A 15,509-nucleotide genomic window follows, 5' to 3' on the forward strand; every position below is an offset into this window, starting at 1 on the left:
TTCTGTACAACTCCAACATGACTTTCCTGCTTTTGTAATCTATACCCCGATTGATAAAGGCAAGTGTCCCATATGCCTTTTTCACCACCCTACTAACATGCCCTTCCGCTTTCAGAGATCTGTGGACAAATACGTCAAGGTGCCTTTGTTCCACAGAACCTCCTAATGTCATGCCGTTCATTGAATACTTTCTCGTCAAATTACTCCTTCCAAAGTGTATCACCTCACACTTTTCGGGATTAAATTCCATCTGCCACTTCACCCAATCTATACCTTCTTATAAGGCAGAGAATTTGCTGTACAGAAATGTCTATGTTGCAAATATTGTGTAAGATGCGCTGTTAAAAACATCAGTAGAATATGATCTAATCAGCTGGAAGAACTCTGCCTACCAGTCAGTGTGATTGAACACTCTGGGGGAGGATGACCGCACTGGGCCTGGAGGTCTGGAGTGCTTGTACTTCAATGCAAGGAGCGTAGCAGGTAAGACAGATGAACTTAGGGCCTTAATGCTCACGAGGAATTTGGATGTGGTTGCGGTGACAGAGACTTGGTTGAAAGAGGGACAGGACTGGCAGCTGAATATTCCAGGGTACAAGTGTTTTAGGCGAGACAGAGGAGGGGCCAAAAGAGGTGGGGGAGTAGCAGTATTAGTTGGAGAGCATATTACAGCGGTGCAGAGGGAGGACAATTCGGAGGGGTCGTGTAACGAGTCACTCTGGGTGGAGCTTAGAAACAGGAAGGGCGCAGTCACTATGTTGGGGGTGTACTACAGGCCCCCCAACAGCCCAAGGGAAGTGGAAGAATGGATATGTCAGGAGATACTGGATAGGTGCAGGAAAAATAGGGTTGTTGTAGTGGGAGACTTCAATTTCCCTGGTATAGACTGGAAATCGCTGAGATCAGGGACTCTGAATGGGGAGGAATTTGTAAAATGCGTACAGGAGGGTTCTTTGGAACAATATGTAGATAGCCCGACTAGAGAGGGGGCTACACTGGACCTCGTACTGGGGAATGAGCCCGGTCAGGTCTTCAAAGTTTCGGTAGGGGAACATGTGGCAAATAGTGACCACAATTCTGTTAGCTTTAGGATAGTGATGGAAGAGGATGAGTGGTGTCCCAAGGGTAAGGTGTTGGATTGGGGAAAGGCTAACTTTAGTGGGATTAGGCAGAAATTGGCAGCTCTTGATTGGGAGAGGCTGTTTGAGGGTAAATCCACATCTGGCATGTGGGAGTCTTTTAAGGAACAGTTGTTAGGGCTACAGGACAGGCATGTGCCTCTTAAAATGAAGGATAGGAAGGGTAGGATTCGAGAACCGTGGATAACCAGGGAAATTGAGGGACTGGTCAAAAAGAAAAGAGAGGCGTATGTTCGGTCCAGGCAGCTAAAAACAGAGGGAGCTCTGGAGGAGTCTAAAGAAAGTAGGAAAGAACTCAAACGGAGAATTAGAAGAGCAAAGAGGGGTCACGAAATGTTCTTGGCAGACAGGATTAAGGAGAATCCCAAGGCATTTTATTCATACGTTAGGAACAAAAGGGTTGTCAGGGAAAAAATCGGACCTCTCAGGGACAAAAGTGCGGAATTATGCTTGGAGCCCAAAGAAGTAGGAGAGATCCTAAATGAATACTTTGCGTTGGTATTCACAAAGGAGAGGGATGTGTTGACTGGGAGTGTCTCGGAGGGGAGTGTTGAACTGTTGGAGAAAATCTCCATTATAAAGGAGGAAGTGTTAGGTTTGTTAGAGAATTTAAAGACTGACAAATCCCCAGGGCCTGATGGAATCTATCCAAGGCTGCTCAGGGAGACGAGAGATGAAATCGCTGGGCCTCTGACGCAAATCTTTGTCTCGTCACTGGACGCAGGTGAGGTCCCAGAGGATTGGAGGATAGCTAATGTGGTCCCGTTATTTAAGAAGGGTAGGAAGGATAACCCGGGTAATTATAGGCCGGTGAGCTTGACGTCCGTGGTAGGGAAGTTGTTGGAGAAGATTCTTAGAGATAGGATGTATGCGCATTTAGAAAGGAATAAACTCATTAACGATAGTCAGCATGGTTTTGTGAGAGGGAGGTCATGCCTCACTAACCTGGTGGAGTTTTTTGAAGAAGTGACCAGAATGGTTGACGAGGGAAGGGCCGTGGATATCGTCTATATGGACTTTAGTAAAGCGTTTGACAAAGTCCCTCATGGTAGGCTGGTGAAAAAGGTTGGATCTCATGGGATAAAGGGGGAGGTGGCTAGATGGGTGGAGAACTGGCTTGGTCACAGAAGACAGAGGGTGGTAGTGGAAGGGTCTTTTTCCGGCTGGAGGCCTGTGACTAGTGGTGTTCCGCAGGGCTCTGTATTGGGACCTCTGCTGTTTGTGATTTATATAAATGATCTGGAAGAAGGTGTAACTGGGGTGATCAGTAAGTTTGCGGACGACACAAAATTGGCAGGACTTGCAGATAGTGAGGAGCATTGTCAGAAGCTACAGAAGGATATAGAGAGGCTGGAAATTTGGGCAAAGAAATGGCAGATGGAGTTCAATCCTGATAAATGCGAAGTGATGCATTTTGGTAGAAATAATGTAGGGAGGAGCTATATGATAAATGGCAGAACCATAAAGGGTGTAGATACGCAGAGGGACCTGGGTGTGCAAGTCCACAGATCCTTGAAAGTGACGTCACAGGTGGAGAAGGTGGTGAAGAAGGCATATGGCATGCTTGCCTTTATAGGACGGGGCATAGAGTATAAAAGTTGGGGTCTGATGTTGCAGATGTATAGAACGTTGGTTCGGCCGCATTTGGAATACTGCGTCCAGTTCTGGTCGCCACACTACCAGAAGGATGTGGAGGCTTTGGAGAGAGTACAGAGGAGGTTTACCAGGATGTTACCTGGTATGGAGGGGCTTAGTTATGAGGAGAGATTGGGTAAACTGGGGTTGTTCTCCCTGGAAAGACGGAGGATGAGGGGAGACTTAATAGAGGTGTATAAAATTATGAAAGGCATAGATAGGGTGAACGGTGGGAAGCTTTTCCCCAGGTCGGTGGTGACGTTCACGAGGGGTCATAGGTTCAACGTGTAGGGGGGGAAGTTTAACACAGATATCAGACGGACATATTTTACACAGAGGGCGGTGGGGGCCTGGAATGCGCTGCCAGGCAAGGTGGTGGAGGCGGACACACTGGGAACGTTTAAGACTTATCTAGATAGCCACATGAACAGAGTGGGAATGGAGGGATACAAAAGAATGGTCTAGTTTGGACCGGGGAGCGGCGCGGGCTTGGGGGGCCGAAGGGCCTGTTCCTGTGCTGTATTGTTCTTTGTTCTTTGTATCACATAAAGTGTGACATACCATTTTATTACAATAGACACCCAGTAATGCTTGAAATATGATTAACATGAGCACCTTTCTTTATTTCAGATTGCTCGTGAAGAAAACCGAATTATTCTAACCTGTGGCTTACCCTATCAGACGGTGAGTGCGCATATTATCACGCTATAATGGTCATAGAGTTTTGTGTGGGCAGTGGACATGATACTGGCAGCATATGGTTGGCAGTGGTCAATTGGTATTGGGCAGGGTGCAGGAAGTGCACAGTCAACATACAGCAATTGGCATTGTGCCATCAAAGCAACATGTGGGCACTGTGCGCTCTGTGATCAGCACGTTGTTACGACACAGAGGTTCATCCCCTTTACCTTGCGTCATAATTTGCAACAATTATTTGGGAAAGTGCTATCTGTTCTTAATTAACGGCTAGAGGTTCATTAATATAAAGGCCTGACACTTGCTTTAAGTGAATAATTAACAAGGTATTTTATTTAAATAACCAGGAACTTTAACTACCATACAGTTCGATTGAAATGCTGCTTAGATGAAGACAAAGATCATTCAGTATCAAAACAGAAATAACAGAATCTTAGTCACTCTCAAAAAAATATATATACTCCCAGGTCTGATAGCGTTCTGAAGTTTTTTAGAGATCTTCGGTAGTTGTCCCCTGTCTGTCAGGTCTTTCTGACTTGGTATCCTTCGGTTAGATAGCTGGATAATTCTCTTAAGAGATATTTAAACTGGCGGAGTGAAATGCTGCTCTAGAGAGGAATGCTGGCTATTTCACTGGCTGCCCTGGCAGCTGAATGTGCTTCCAAAATGTTCTCTCTCAAAATGCCTGTTGCTTTTGCCTTTATACCTGTGAAGATCTTGCACTTTTCTTACACCACGATTGGTTTGATGCTATCCGCACTACCAAATTCAAATTTGATAGGTTCTTAATAGTTGAGTGTTTTCTTTAAACTCCTAGGCTAACAGAAATGCAAAAACCTGCAGAGCCAGTTACCAAGGCAACCCTGATGCTTTTGGTATGAAACAAATGTTGCCATTTGTGTACTCTGTATACATGCATTTTAAACATTCGAACATTGAACACAAAAACAGGTTTTTAAAGGGACCACTCAACTAAAAGAGATGGCGGGAGAAATAGCAAATGCGCTAGTGGTAACTTACCAAAATTCGCTGGACTCTAGGGTGGTTCCTGCGGATTGGAAAACAGCAAATGTGACGCCACTGTTGAAAAAAGGAGATGGACAAAAGGCAGGTAACTATAGGCCGGTTAGCTTAGGAAAAATGTAGTAGGAAAAATGCTTGAACAAAGAACAGTACAGCACAGGAAACAGGCCCTTCGGCCCTCCAAGCCTGTGCCGCTCCTTGGTCCAACTAGACCAATTGTTTGTATCCCTCCATTCCCAGGCTGCTCATGTGACTATCCAGGTAAGTCTTAAACGATGTCAGCGTGCCTGCCTCCACCACCCTACTTGGCAGCGCATTCCAGGCCCCCACCACCCTCTGTGTAAAAAACGTCCCTCTGATATCTGAGTTATACTTCGCCCCTCTCAGCTTGAGCCCGTGACCCCTCGTGATCGTCACCTCCGACCTGGGAAAAAGCTTCCCACTGTTCACCCTATCTCTCCCCTTCACAATCTTGTACACCTCTATTAGATCTCCCCTCATTCTCCGTCTTTCCAAGGAGAACAACCCCAGTCTACCCAATCTCTCCTCATAGCTAAGACCCTCCATGCCAGGCAACATCCTGGTAAACCTTCTCTGCACTCTCTCTAACGCCTCCACGTCCTTCTGGTAGTGCGGCAACCAGAACTGGACGCAGTACTCCAAATGTGGCCTAACCAGCGTTCTATACAGCTGCATCATCAGACTCCAGCTTTTATACTCTATACCCCGTCCTATAAAGGCAAGCATACCATATGCCTTCTTCACCACCTTCTCCACCTGTGTTGCCACCTTCAAGGATTTGTGGACTTGCACACCTAGGTCCCTCTGTGTTTCTATACTCCTGATGACTCTGCCATTTATTGTATAACTCCTCCCTACATTATTTCTTCCAAAATGCATCACTTCGCATTTATCTGGATTAAACTCCATCTGCCACCTCTCCGCCCAATTTTCCAGCCTATTTATATCCTGCTGTATTGCCCGACAATGCTCTTCGCTATCCGCAAGTCCAGCCATCTTCGTGTCATCCGCAAACTTGCTGATTACACCAGTTACACCTTCTTCCAAATCATTTGTATATATCACAAATAGCAAAGGTCCCAGTACAGAGCCCTGCGGAACACCACTGGTCACAGACCTCCAGCCGGAAAAAGACCCTTCGACCACTACCCTCTGTCTCCTATGGCCAAGCCAGTTCTCCACCCATCTAGCCACTTCTCCTTGTATCCCATGAGCCTTAACCTTCTTAACCAACCTGCCATATGGGACTTTGTCAAATGCCTTACTGAAATTCATATAGACGACATCCACGGCCCTTCCTTCATCAACCGTTTTTGTCACTTCCTCAAAAAACTCCACCAAATTTGTAAGGCACGACCTCCCTCTTACAAAACCATGCTGTCTGTCACTAATGAGATTGTTCCGTTCTAAATGCGGAATCTATCATCAAGGAAGAAATAGTGAGACATTTGGATATAAATTGTCCCATTGGTAAGACCATGGGTCATGAACCCATGGGTTCATGAAGGGCAGGTCATGCTTGACTAATTTGGTGGAATTCTTTGAGAGCATTACATGTGCAGTGGATAATGGGGAACCTGTGGATGTGGTGGATCTGGATTTCCAGAAGGCATTTGACAAGGTGCCGCATCAAAGACTGCTACATAAGATAAAGGTGTACAGTGTTACGGTAATGTATTGGTATGGATAGAGGATTGGTTAACTAACAGAAAGCAAAGAGTGGGGGTAAATGGGTGCTTTTCTGGTTGGTGATCAGTGACTAGTGGTGTGCCTCAGGGATCAGTGTTGGGACCGTAATTGTTTACGATTTACATATAGAATCATAGAAACCCTACAGTACAGAAAGAGGCCATTCGGCCCATCGAGTCTGCACCGACCACAATCCCACCCAGGCCCTACCCCCATATCCCTACATATTTACCCACTAATCCCTCTAACCTACGCATCTCAGGACACTAAGGGCAATTTTTAGCATGGCCAATCAACCTAACTCGCACATCTTTGGTCTGTGGGAGGAAACCGGAGCACCCGGAGGAAACCCACGCAGACACGAGGAGAATGTGCAAACTCCACACAGACAGTGACCCAAGCCGGGATTCGAACCCAGGTCCCTGGAGCTGTGAAGCAGCAGTGCTAACCACTGTGCTACCGTGCCGCCCACAATATATGATTTGGAGTTGGGGACCAAGTGTAGTGTGTCAAAATTCGCAGATGACACTCAGATGAGTGGCAGAGCAAAGTGTGCAGAGGATGCTGAAAGTCTTCAAAGGGACATAGTTAGTCTAAGTGAGTGGACGAGGATCTGGCAGATGGAGTACAATGTTGGTAAACGTGAAGTCATCCATTTTGGTAGGAATAACAGCAAAATGGACTATTATTTAAATGGTAAAAAATTGCAGCATGTTGCTGCGCAGAGGGACCTGGGTGTCCTTGTGCAAGAATCACAAGGAGTTGGTTTGCAGGTGCAGCAGGTAATTAAGAAGGCAAATGGAATTTTGTCCTTCATTGCCAGAGGGATGGAGTTCAAAAACAGCGAAGTTATGTTGCAGCTGTATAAGGTGCTGGTGAGGCCACACCTGGAGTACTGTGTACAGTTTTGGTCTCCTTACTTGAGAAAGGATATGCTGGCACTGGAGGGGGTGCAGAGGAGATTCACTAGGTTGATTCCGGAGTTGAAAGAGTTGGCTTATGAGGAGAGACTGGGACTATATTCATTGGAATTCAGAAGAATGAAGGGAGATCTTATAGAAACATATAAGATTATGAAGGGAATAGATAAGATAGAAGCAGGGAAGTTGTTTCCACTGGCGGATGAAACTAGAACTTGGGGGCATGGCCTCAAAATAAGGGAGAGCAGATTTAGGACTGAGTTGAGGAGGAACTTCTTCACACAAAGGGCAGTGAATCTGTGGAATTCCCTGCCCAATGAAGCAGTTGAGGCTACCACATTGAATGTTTTAAGGCAAGGATAGATAAATTTTTGAACGGTAAAGGAATTAAGGGTTATGGTGAGCGGGTGGATAAGTGGAGCTGAGTCCTCGAAAAGATCAGCCATGATCTTATTGAATGGCGGATCAGGCTTGATAGGCCAAATGGCCATCTCCTGCTCCTTGTTCTTATGTTTTTTCCCTCTAATCGTTTTTACAATTCTTTTACATCTTTATAAACATTCTTTACAACTTTATAAATTCAACTTCACAACAACATAGTATGGGGGTACCATGAGTGTAAGGGGTAATGTGCGGTCAGCGGGTAACATGCATAATTCAACATGCAGGGTGTAATAAGTGTGTGGGAAGGGGACAGTGTGTGATTCCAGAATGTTCATATTGTTTCAAATAGGTGTTGTCAGGAAGGGAGTTTGGAATGAGGTCTGAGATGGAACCTGCTTCTGCAATGACATGCCAGGCCTCTCACAAGGGGCTGACGAAAATGTCCCTGTGCAGAGCTGTCAGAACTTGAGTTTTATTCCTGGAGTCAGCTGTGATCAGTGAGAGGCTGATATTCTCACTGTCTGTATTTATACCCGAAAGGTGTGGACAAGGTCTCTCCACACTCAGTGAAAAGAGAACAAAGAAAAGGACAGCAGAGGAACAGGCCCTTCAGCCCTCCCAAGCTTGTTCCTAACATGATGATGCTCCAACTAAAAATAAATTCTTCTGCCCTTACTCAGTCAGTATCCCTCTGTTTCCTCCCTATTCACATACCCATCCAGATGCCTCTTATGTGTTGCTAATGTGCCTGCTTCCACCACGTCCTCTGGCAGTGTGTCCCAGGCACCCACTATATATGTCAAAAACCTCCCCTGCACATCTCTCTCAAAATTTATCCCTCTCACTTTGTACCTGTGTCCCCTTGTAATTGACACTTCCACCCTTGGAAAAAGCCTCTGACTATCCACCCCTGTCTATGCCTCTCATAATTTTGCAGGCCTCTACCGGGTCTCCCGTCAGCCTCCATCTTTCCAGTGAAAACAATCCTAGTTTATTCAACCTCCCCTCATAGCCAACACCCTTGAAACCAGGCAGCATCCTGGTGAACCTTCTTTGCACTCTCTCCAAAGCTTCCACGTGGTGACCAAAACTGCACGCAATACTCCAAAAGCAGCCTAATCAGGGTTTTATATAGCTGCAACATGATTTCCCATCTCTTGTACTCAATGCCCTGGCCGATGAAGGCAAACATACCATATGCCTTCTTAATCACCTTGGCCACCTGTGTTGCCACTTTTAGGGAACTGTGGATCTGCATGCCCAGATCCCTCTGTATGTTAATGTTTCCTAAGGGTTCTGCCATTTACAGTATAATTTATACCTAACAGTCAGCACCAAGGGACAAGAGGAGTAAGGTAATGGACTGCAGCTTTCATATCATAGAAATCATAGAAACCCTACAGTGCAGAAGGAGGCCATTCGGCCCATCGAGTCTGCACCGACCACAATCCCACCCCACATATTTTACCCGCTATCCCACTAACCTACGCATCCCAGGACTCTAAGGGGCAATTTTTAACCTGGCCAATCAACCTAACCCGCACATCTTTGGACTGTGGGAGGAAACCGGAGCACCCGGAGGAAACCCACGCAGACACGAGGAGAATGTGCAAACTCCACACAGACAGTGACCCGAGCCGGGAATCGAACCCTGGACCCTGGAGCTGTGAAGCAGCAGTGCTAACCACTGTGCTACCGTGCCGCCCTTCAGGCGGTGTTGGACAGATGCTGATGTTCTTATCTTCTCTTCAGCTGCGTTCTCAGGTTGGAGAAGACCGCTGTCTCACTCTTAACTGCTCCGAGAAGGCGAAGGACCAGGCAGTTACTGTGCTCAAACACTTCAATGTGAAAGTCACTCCGAAAGACATCTTCAGCCGCTGTCAGGTAAGGAAGAATGTTCAGGCCTCAGATTATTTTTTCACTGAACCATATTTTAACCAAGGCTTGTGCTGTAAGAGAGAGTGAGTGCATTCTTGCATATTATCCCAGAACTAGCATTCATTACTACTGTGGAAGCACAGACTCACGATATCCTGAGAAAACAGAGGTACCTCAAGAATTTCCTTGGTCTAAGTTTTGGTTGCATCGAGACCCTTCACCTGTCAACAGTGCATATTGCAAGGACAGACTGCCCACGAATACTGTTTGTGCTTAGAAGTACTGAATGAACAAACCATTGTAGCTCAATATGGTATTCCAATTGATCTCATAGTACCAGGTTAAAGTCCAACAGGTTTATTTGGAATCACAAACTTTTGGAGCACTGCTCCTTCATCAGGTAACTCACCTGGTGTTGTGAGACTTCTTACTGTGCCAACTGCAGTCCAACGCTGGCATCTCCACATCCTGATCTGGTATATATGTAATCCCAGACTCAGAGTCAGAGAGGTTTACAGCATGGAAACAGCCCCTTCGGCCCAGTTTTTACCAATAAGCTGGTCCTAATTGCCTGCGTTTGGCCCATATCCTTCTACCAATCTTACCCATGCAACTGTAGAAATGCTTTCTAAATGCTTTTAAAAGACAAAATTGTACCCACCTCTACTACTACCTCTGGCAGCTCGTTCCAGACACTCACCACCCTCTGCTGAAAAAATTGCCCCTCTGGACTCAAGAATATTCAAGAGACAGTAATTTGCATCATTAATCATTATACACAGTCAATAAGAAAGTCAATCCCTCTTTTATCCCTCTTTGGTTGTATACGATATTCTGGAATTTGGCTGTCCTTGACCCTAGGAGTATGATTTGGAATTTCAGCAGATACTTCATCTCTTGGAGCTAATTCTGTATCATTCTCACGCGGTATCGTAGCAAACTCACAATCATCAGGCAACTCAGATTCAACCAAATCTTCTGTAGTCGTTTTCACAACACTAAGGACGAAAGAAGAAAAGACTAACCTACTTATGGTAGGTTACAGGAACCGTGGTATACAAAGGCTGTAATGAATCAAGTCAAGAAGAAAAGAAAAGCTTACACGAGGTTCAGGGAGCTAGGTAATGTTAGAGATCTAGAAGAGTATACGGCTAATAGGAAGGATCTTAAGAAGGAAATTAAGAGAGCCAGGAGGGGTCATGAGAAGGCCTTGGCAGGCAGGATTACGGAAAACCCCAAGGCATTCTACAAGTATGTGCAGAGCAAGAGGATAAGATGTGAAAGAATAGGACCTATGAAGTGTGAAGCGTGCAGGAAGGTTTTTTGACTCAGTATGTAGACAGGCCAACTAGAGGTGAGGCTATATTGGATCTGGTGCTGGGAAATGAGCCAGACCAGGTGCTAGACTTGGAAGTTGGTGTGCATTTTGGTGATAGTGACCACAATTCGGTTACGTTCACCTTAGTGATGGAAAGGGATAGGCATGAACCTCGGGCCAGTGGTTTTAGCTGGGGGAAGGGTAATTATGAGGCTATTAGGAGAGAATTAGGAAACATAGGTTGGACTAGGAGATTACAGGGACTGGGAACGTCCGACATGTGGAGTTTTTTCAAGGAGCAGCTACTGCGAGTCTGTGATAGGTATGTCCCTGTCAGGCAAGGAGGAATTGGTAGGGCTAGGGAACCGTGGTGCACCAAAAAAGTTTCTTTGTTGGTTAAAAAGAAAAAGGAGGCTTATGTTCGGATGAGACGTGAGCACTCGGGTAGTGCACTAGAAAGCTTTAGATTGGCTAAGAGGGAGTTGAAGAGCGAGCTTAGAAGGGCTAAAAGGGGACATGAGAAGACTTTGGCGGATAGGGTTAAAGAGAATCCTAAGGCGTTCTATAGGTATGTCAAGAACAGAAGGTTGGTTAGGGCAAGTTTAGGGCCAGTTATAGATGGCAGAGGGAAGTTATGTGTGGAACCGGAGGAGATTGGTGAAGCATTGAACCAATATTTCTCTTCGGTGTTCACGCAAGGGGACATGAATATAGCTGAGGAGGACACTGGGTTGCAGGGGAGTAGAATAGACAGTATTACAGTTGATAAGGAGGATGTGCAGGATATTCTGGAAGGTCTGAAAATAGATAAATCCCCTGGTCCGGATGGGATTTATCCAAGGATTCTCTGGGAGGCAAGAGAAGTGATTGCAGAGCCTCTGGCTCTGATCTTCAGGTCGTCGTTGGCCTCTGGTATAGTACCAGAAGATTGGAGGTTAGCGAATGTTGTCCCATTGTTTAAGAAGGGGAACAGAGACTTCCCCGGGAATTATAGACCGGTGAGTCTCACTTCTGTTGTCGGCAAGATGTTGGAAAAAATTATAAGGGATAGGATTTATAGTTATTTGGAGAGTAATGAATTGATAGGTGATAGTCAGCATGGTTTTGTGGCAGGTAGGTCGTGCCTTACTAACCTTATTGAGTTTTTTGAGAAAGTGACCAAGGAGGTGGATGGGGGCAAGGCAGTGGACGTGGTATATATGGATTTTAGTAAGGCGTTTGATAAGGTTCACCATGGTAGGCTTCTGCAGAAAATGCAGATGTATGGGATTGGGGGTGATCTAGGAAATTGGATCAGGAATTGGCTAGCGGATAGGAAACAGAGGGTGGTGGTTGATAGTAAATATTCATCATGGAGTGCGGTTACAAGTGGTGTACCTCAGGGATCTGTTTTGGGGCCACTGCTGTTTGTAATATTTATTAATGATCTGGATGAGGGTATAGTTGGGTGGATTAGCAAATTTGCTGATGACACCAAAGTCGGTGGTGTGGTAGACAGTGAGGAAGGGTGTCGTAGTTTGCAGGAAGACTTAGACAGGTTGCAAAGTTGGGCCGAGAGGTGGCGGATGGAGTTTAATGCGGAGAAGTGTGAGGTAATTCACTTTGGTAGGAATAACAGATGTGTTGAGTATAGGGCTAACGGGAGGACTTTGAATAGTGTGGAGGAGCAGAGGGATCTAGGTGTATGTGTGCATAGATCCCTGAAAGTTGGGAATCAAGTAGATAAGGTTGTTAGGAAGGCATATGGTGTCTTGGCGTTTATTGGTAGGGGGATTGAATTTAGGAGTCGTAGCGTTATGTTGCAACTGTACACAACTCTGGTGCAGCCGCACTTGGAGTACTGTGTGCAGTTCTGGTCCCCACATTACAGGAAGGATGTGGAGGCTTTGGAGAGGGTGCAGAGGAGGTTTACCATGATGTTGCCTGGTATGGAGGGGAGATCCTATGAGGAGAGGCTGAGGGATTTGGGATTGTTTTCGCTGGAAAGGCGGCGGCTAAGAGGGGATCTTATTGAAACATATAAGATGATTAGAGGTTTAGATAGGGTGGATAGTGATAGCCTTTTTCCTCTGATGGAGAAATCCAGCACGAGGGGGCATGGCTTTAAATTGAGGGGGGGTAGTTATAGAACCGATGTCAGGGGTAGGTTCTTTACCCAGAGGGTGGTGAGGGATTGGAATGCCCTGCCAGCATCAGTTGTAAATGCGCCTAGTTTGGGGGCGTTTAAGAGATCCGTAGATAGGTTCATGGACGAAAAGAAATTGGTTTAGGTTGGAGGGTCACAGTTTTTTTTTTTAACTGGTCGGTGCAACATCGTGGGCCGAAGGGCCTGTTCTGCGCTGTAATGTTCTATGTTCTATGTTCTATGACGGTGGAAATGTTTGTATGGAACCAGAAGAAATGGCAGAGGTATTTTTTTTACATTTGTATTTGTTTATATTTGTCTTGTCAAGAGGAAAAAGGAAGCGTATGTAAGGATGAGAAAACAAGGTTCAGTTGGGTCGCTTGAGGGTTACAAGGTAGCAAGGAATGAACTAAAAAAAGGGCTTAGGAGAGCTAGGAGGGGGCATGAGAAGTCCTTGGCGGGTCGGATCAAGGAAAACCCCAAGGCTTTTTACTCTTATGTGAGAAGTAAAAGAATGACCAGGGTGAGGTTAGGTCCGGTCAAGGATAGTAGTGGGAACTTGTGCATGGAGTCAGAAGAGATAGGAGAGGCGATGAATAAATACTTTTCTTCAGTGTTCACCAAGGAGAGGGACCATGTTTTTGAGGATGCGAATGGGATACAGGCTGAGAGGCTGGAGGAGGTAGACGTTCTGAGGGAAGGTGTATTAGCAATTTTGAAAAACCTGAGGGTCGATAAGTCCCCTGGGCCAGATGGGATATATCCTAGGATTCTTTGGGAGGCAAGGGATGAGATTGCAGAGCCTTTGGCTTTGATCTTTGAGTCCTCACTGTCCACGGGGATAGTGCCAGAGGACTGGAGAGTGGCGAATGTTGTTCCTCTGTTCAAGAAAGGAAATAGGAATGACGCTGGTAATTATAGGCCGGTTAGTCTTACTTCAGTGGTCGGTAAGTTAATGGAAAAGATTCATGACCATTTGGGAAGATGCAGCTTAATCCGTGATAGTCAGCATGGACTTGTGAAGGGTAAATCTTGCCTCACAAATTTGATTGAATTCTTTGAGGAGGTAACTAAGTGTGTAGATGAAGGTAGAGCAGTTGATGTCGTATACATGGATTTTAGTAAGGCGTTTGATAAAGTCCCCCATGGTCGGCTCATGAAGAAAGTAAGGAGGTGTGGGATAGAGGGAAATTTGGCCAATTGGATAAGTAACTGGCTATCTCATAGAAGACAGAGGGTGGTGGTGGATGGAAAATTTTCAGACTGGAGACCAGTTACCAGCGGTGTACCACAGGGATCAGTGCTGGGTCCTCTGCTATTTGTGATTTTTATCAATGACTTGGAGGAGGGGGCTGAAGGGTGGGTCAGTAAATTTGCTGATGACACCAAGATTGGTGGAGTAGTGGTTGAGGTGGAGGGCTGTTGTAGGCTGCAAAGAGACATTGATAGGATGCAGAGCTGGGCCGAAAAATGGCAGATGGAGTTTAACACTGATAAGTGCGAGGTTATTCATTTTGGTAGGACAAATTTGAATGCGGATTACAGGGTCAACGGCAGGGTTCTGAGGAATGTGGAGGAACAGAGAGATCTTGGGGTTCATATCCACAGATCTCTGAAGGTTGCCACTCAAGTGGATAGAGCCGTGAAGAAGGCCTGAAGTGTGTTAGCGTTTATTAATAGGGGGTGTGAGTTTAAGAGCCATGGGGTTATGCTGCAACTGTACAGGACCTTGGTGAGACCACATTTGGAATATTGTGTGCAGTTCTGGTCACCTCACTATAAGAAGGATGTGGAAGCATTGGAGAGCACTATAAGAAGGATGTGGAAGCATTGGAGAGCGGCACGGTAGCACAGTGGTTAGCACTGCTGCTTCACAGCTCCAGGGTCCCGGGTTCGATTCCCGGCTCGGGTCACTGTCTGTGTGGAGTTTGCACATTCTCCTCGTGTCTGCGTGTGTTTCCTCCGGGTGCTCCGGTTTCCTCCCACAGTCCAAAGATGTGCGGGTTAGGTTGATTGGCCAGGTTAAAAAATTGCCCCTTAGAGTCCTGGGATGTGTAGGTTAGAGGGATTAGTGGGTAAAATATGTGGGGGTAGGGCCTGGGTGGGATTGTGGTCGGTGCAGACTCGATGGGCCGAATGGCCTCCTTCTGCACTGTAGGGTTTCTATGATTTCTATGAGTGCAAAGGAGATTTACCAGGATGCTGCCTGGTTTGGAGGGTAGGTCTTATGAGGAAAGGTTGAGGGAGCGAGGGCTTTTCTCTTTAGAGCGGAGGAGGATGAGAGGCGACTTAATAGAGGTTTATAAAATGATGAAGGGGATAGATAGAGTGGACGTTCAGAGACTATTTCCTCGGGTGAATGTAGCTGTTACTAGGGTGCATAACTATAGGGTTCACGGTGGGAGATATAGGAGGGATGTCCGAGGTAAGTTCTTTACTCAGAGAGTGGTTGGGGTGTGGAATGGACTGCCTGCTGTGATAGTGGAGTCGGACACTTTAGGAACTTTCAAGCGGTTATTGGATAGGCATATGGAGCGCACCAGGATGATAGGGAGTGGGATAGCTTGATCTTGGTTTCGGACAAAGCTCGGCACAACATCGAGGGCCAAAGGGCCTGTATTGTGCTGTACTGTTCTATGTACTTAATGAATACTTTACTTCAGTATTCACGATGGAAAAGG

General features: G+C 46.1%; 1 protein-coding gene across 9 annotated transcripts in view; it reads left to right on the forward strand.

Moving 5' to 3' along the window:
• Positions 1-15,509, forward strand: part of exd3 (exonuclease 3'-5' domain containing 3) — a 637,814-nt gene that overhangs the window by 419,263 nt on the left and 203,042 nt on the right. For all 9 annotated transcript variants that reach the window (XM_078226739.1, XM_078226741.1, XM_078226746.1 and 6 more), the window contains 2 exons: positions 3,405-3,458; positions 9,260-9,391. In XM_078226739.1, coding sequence (XP_078082865.1) covers positions 3,405-3,458; positions 9,260-9,391 — 186 coding nt within the window. The remainder of the gene's footprint in view (positions 1-3,404; positions 3,459-9,259; positions 9,392-15,509) is intronic.

Source organism: Mustelus asterias, chromosome 13 (genome assembly GCF_964213995.1).
Source record: "Mustelus asterias chromosome 13, sMusAst1.hap1.1, whole genome shotgun sequence".
NCBI classification, from domain to species: Eukaryota; Metazoa; Chordata; class Chondrichthyes; order Carcharhiniformes; family Triakidae; genus Mustelus; species Mustelus asterias.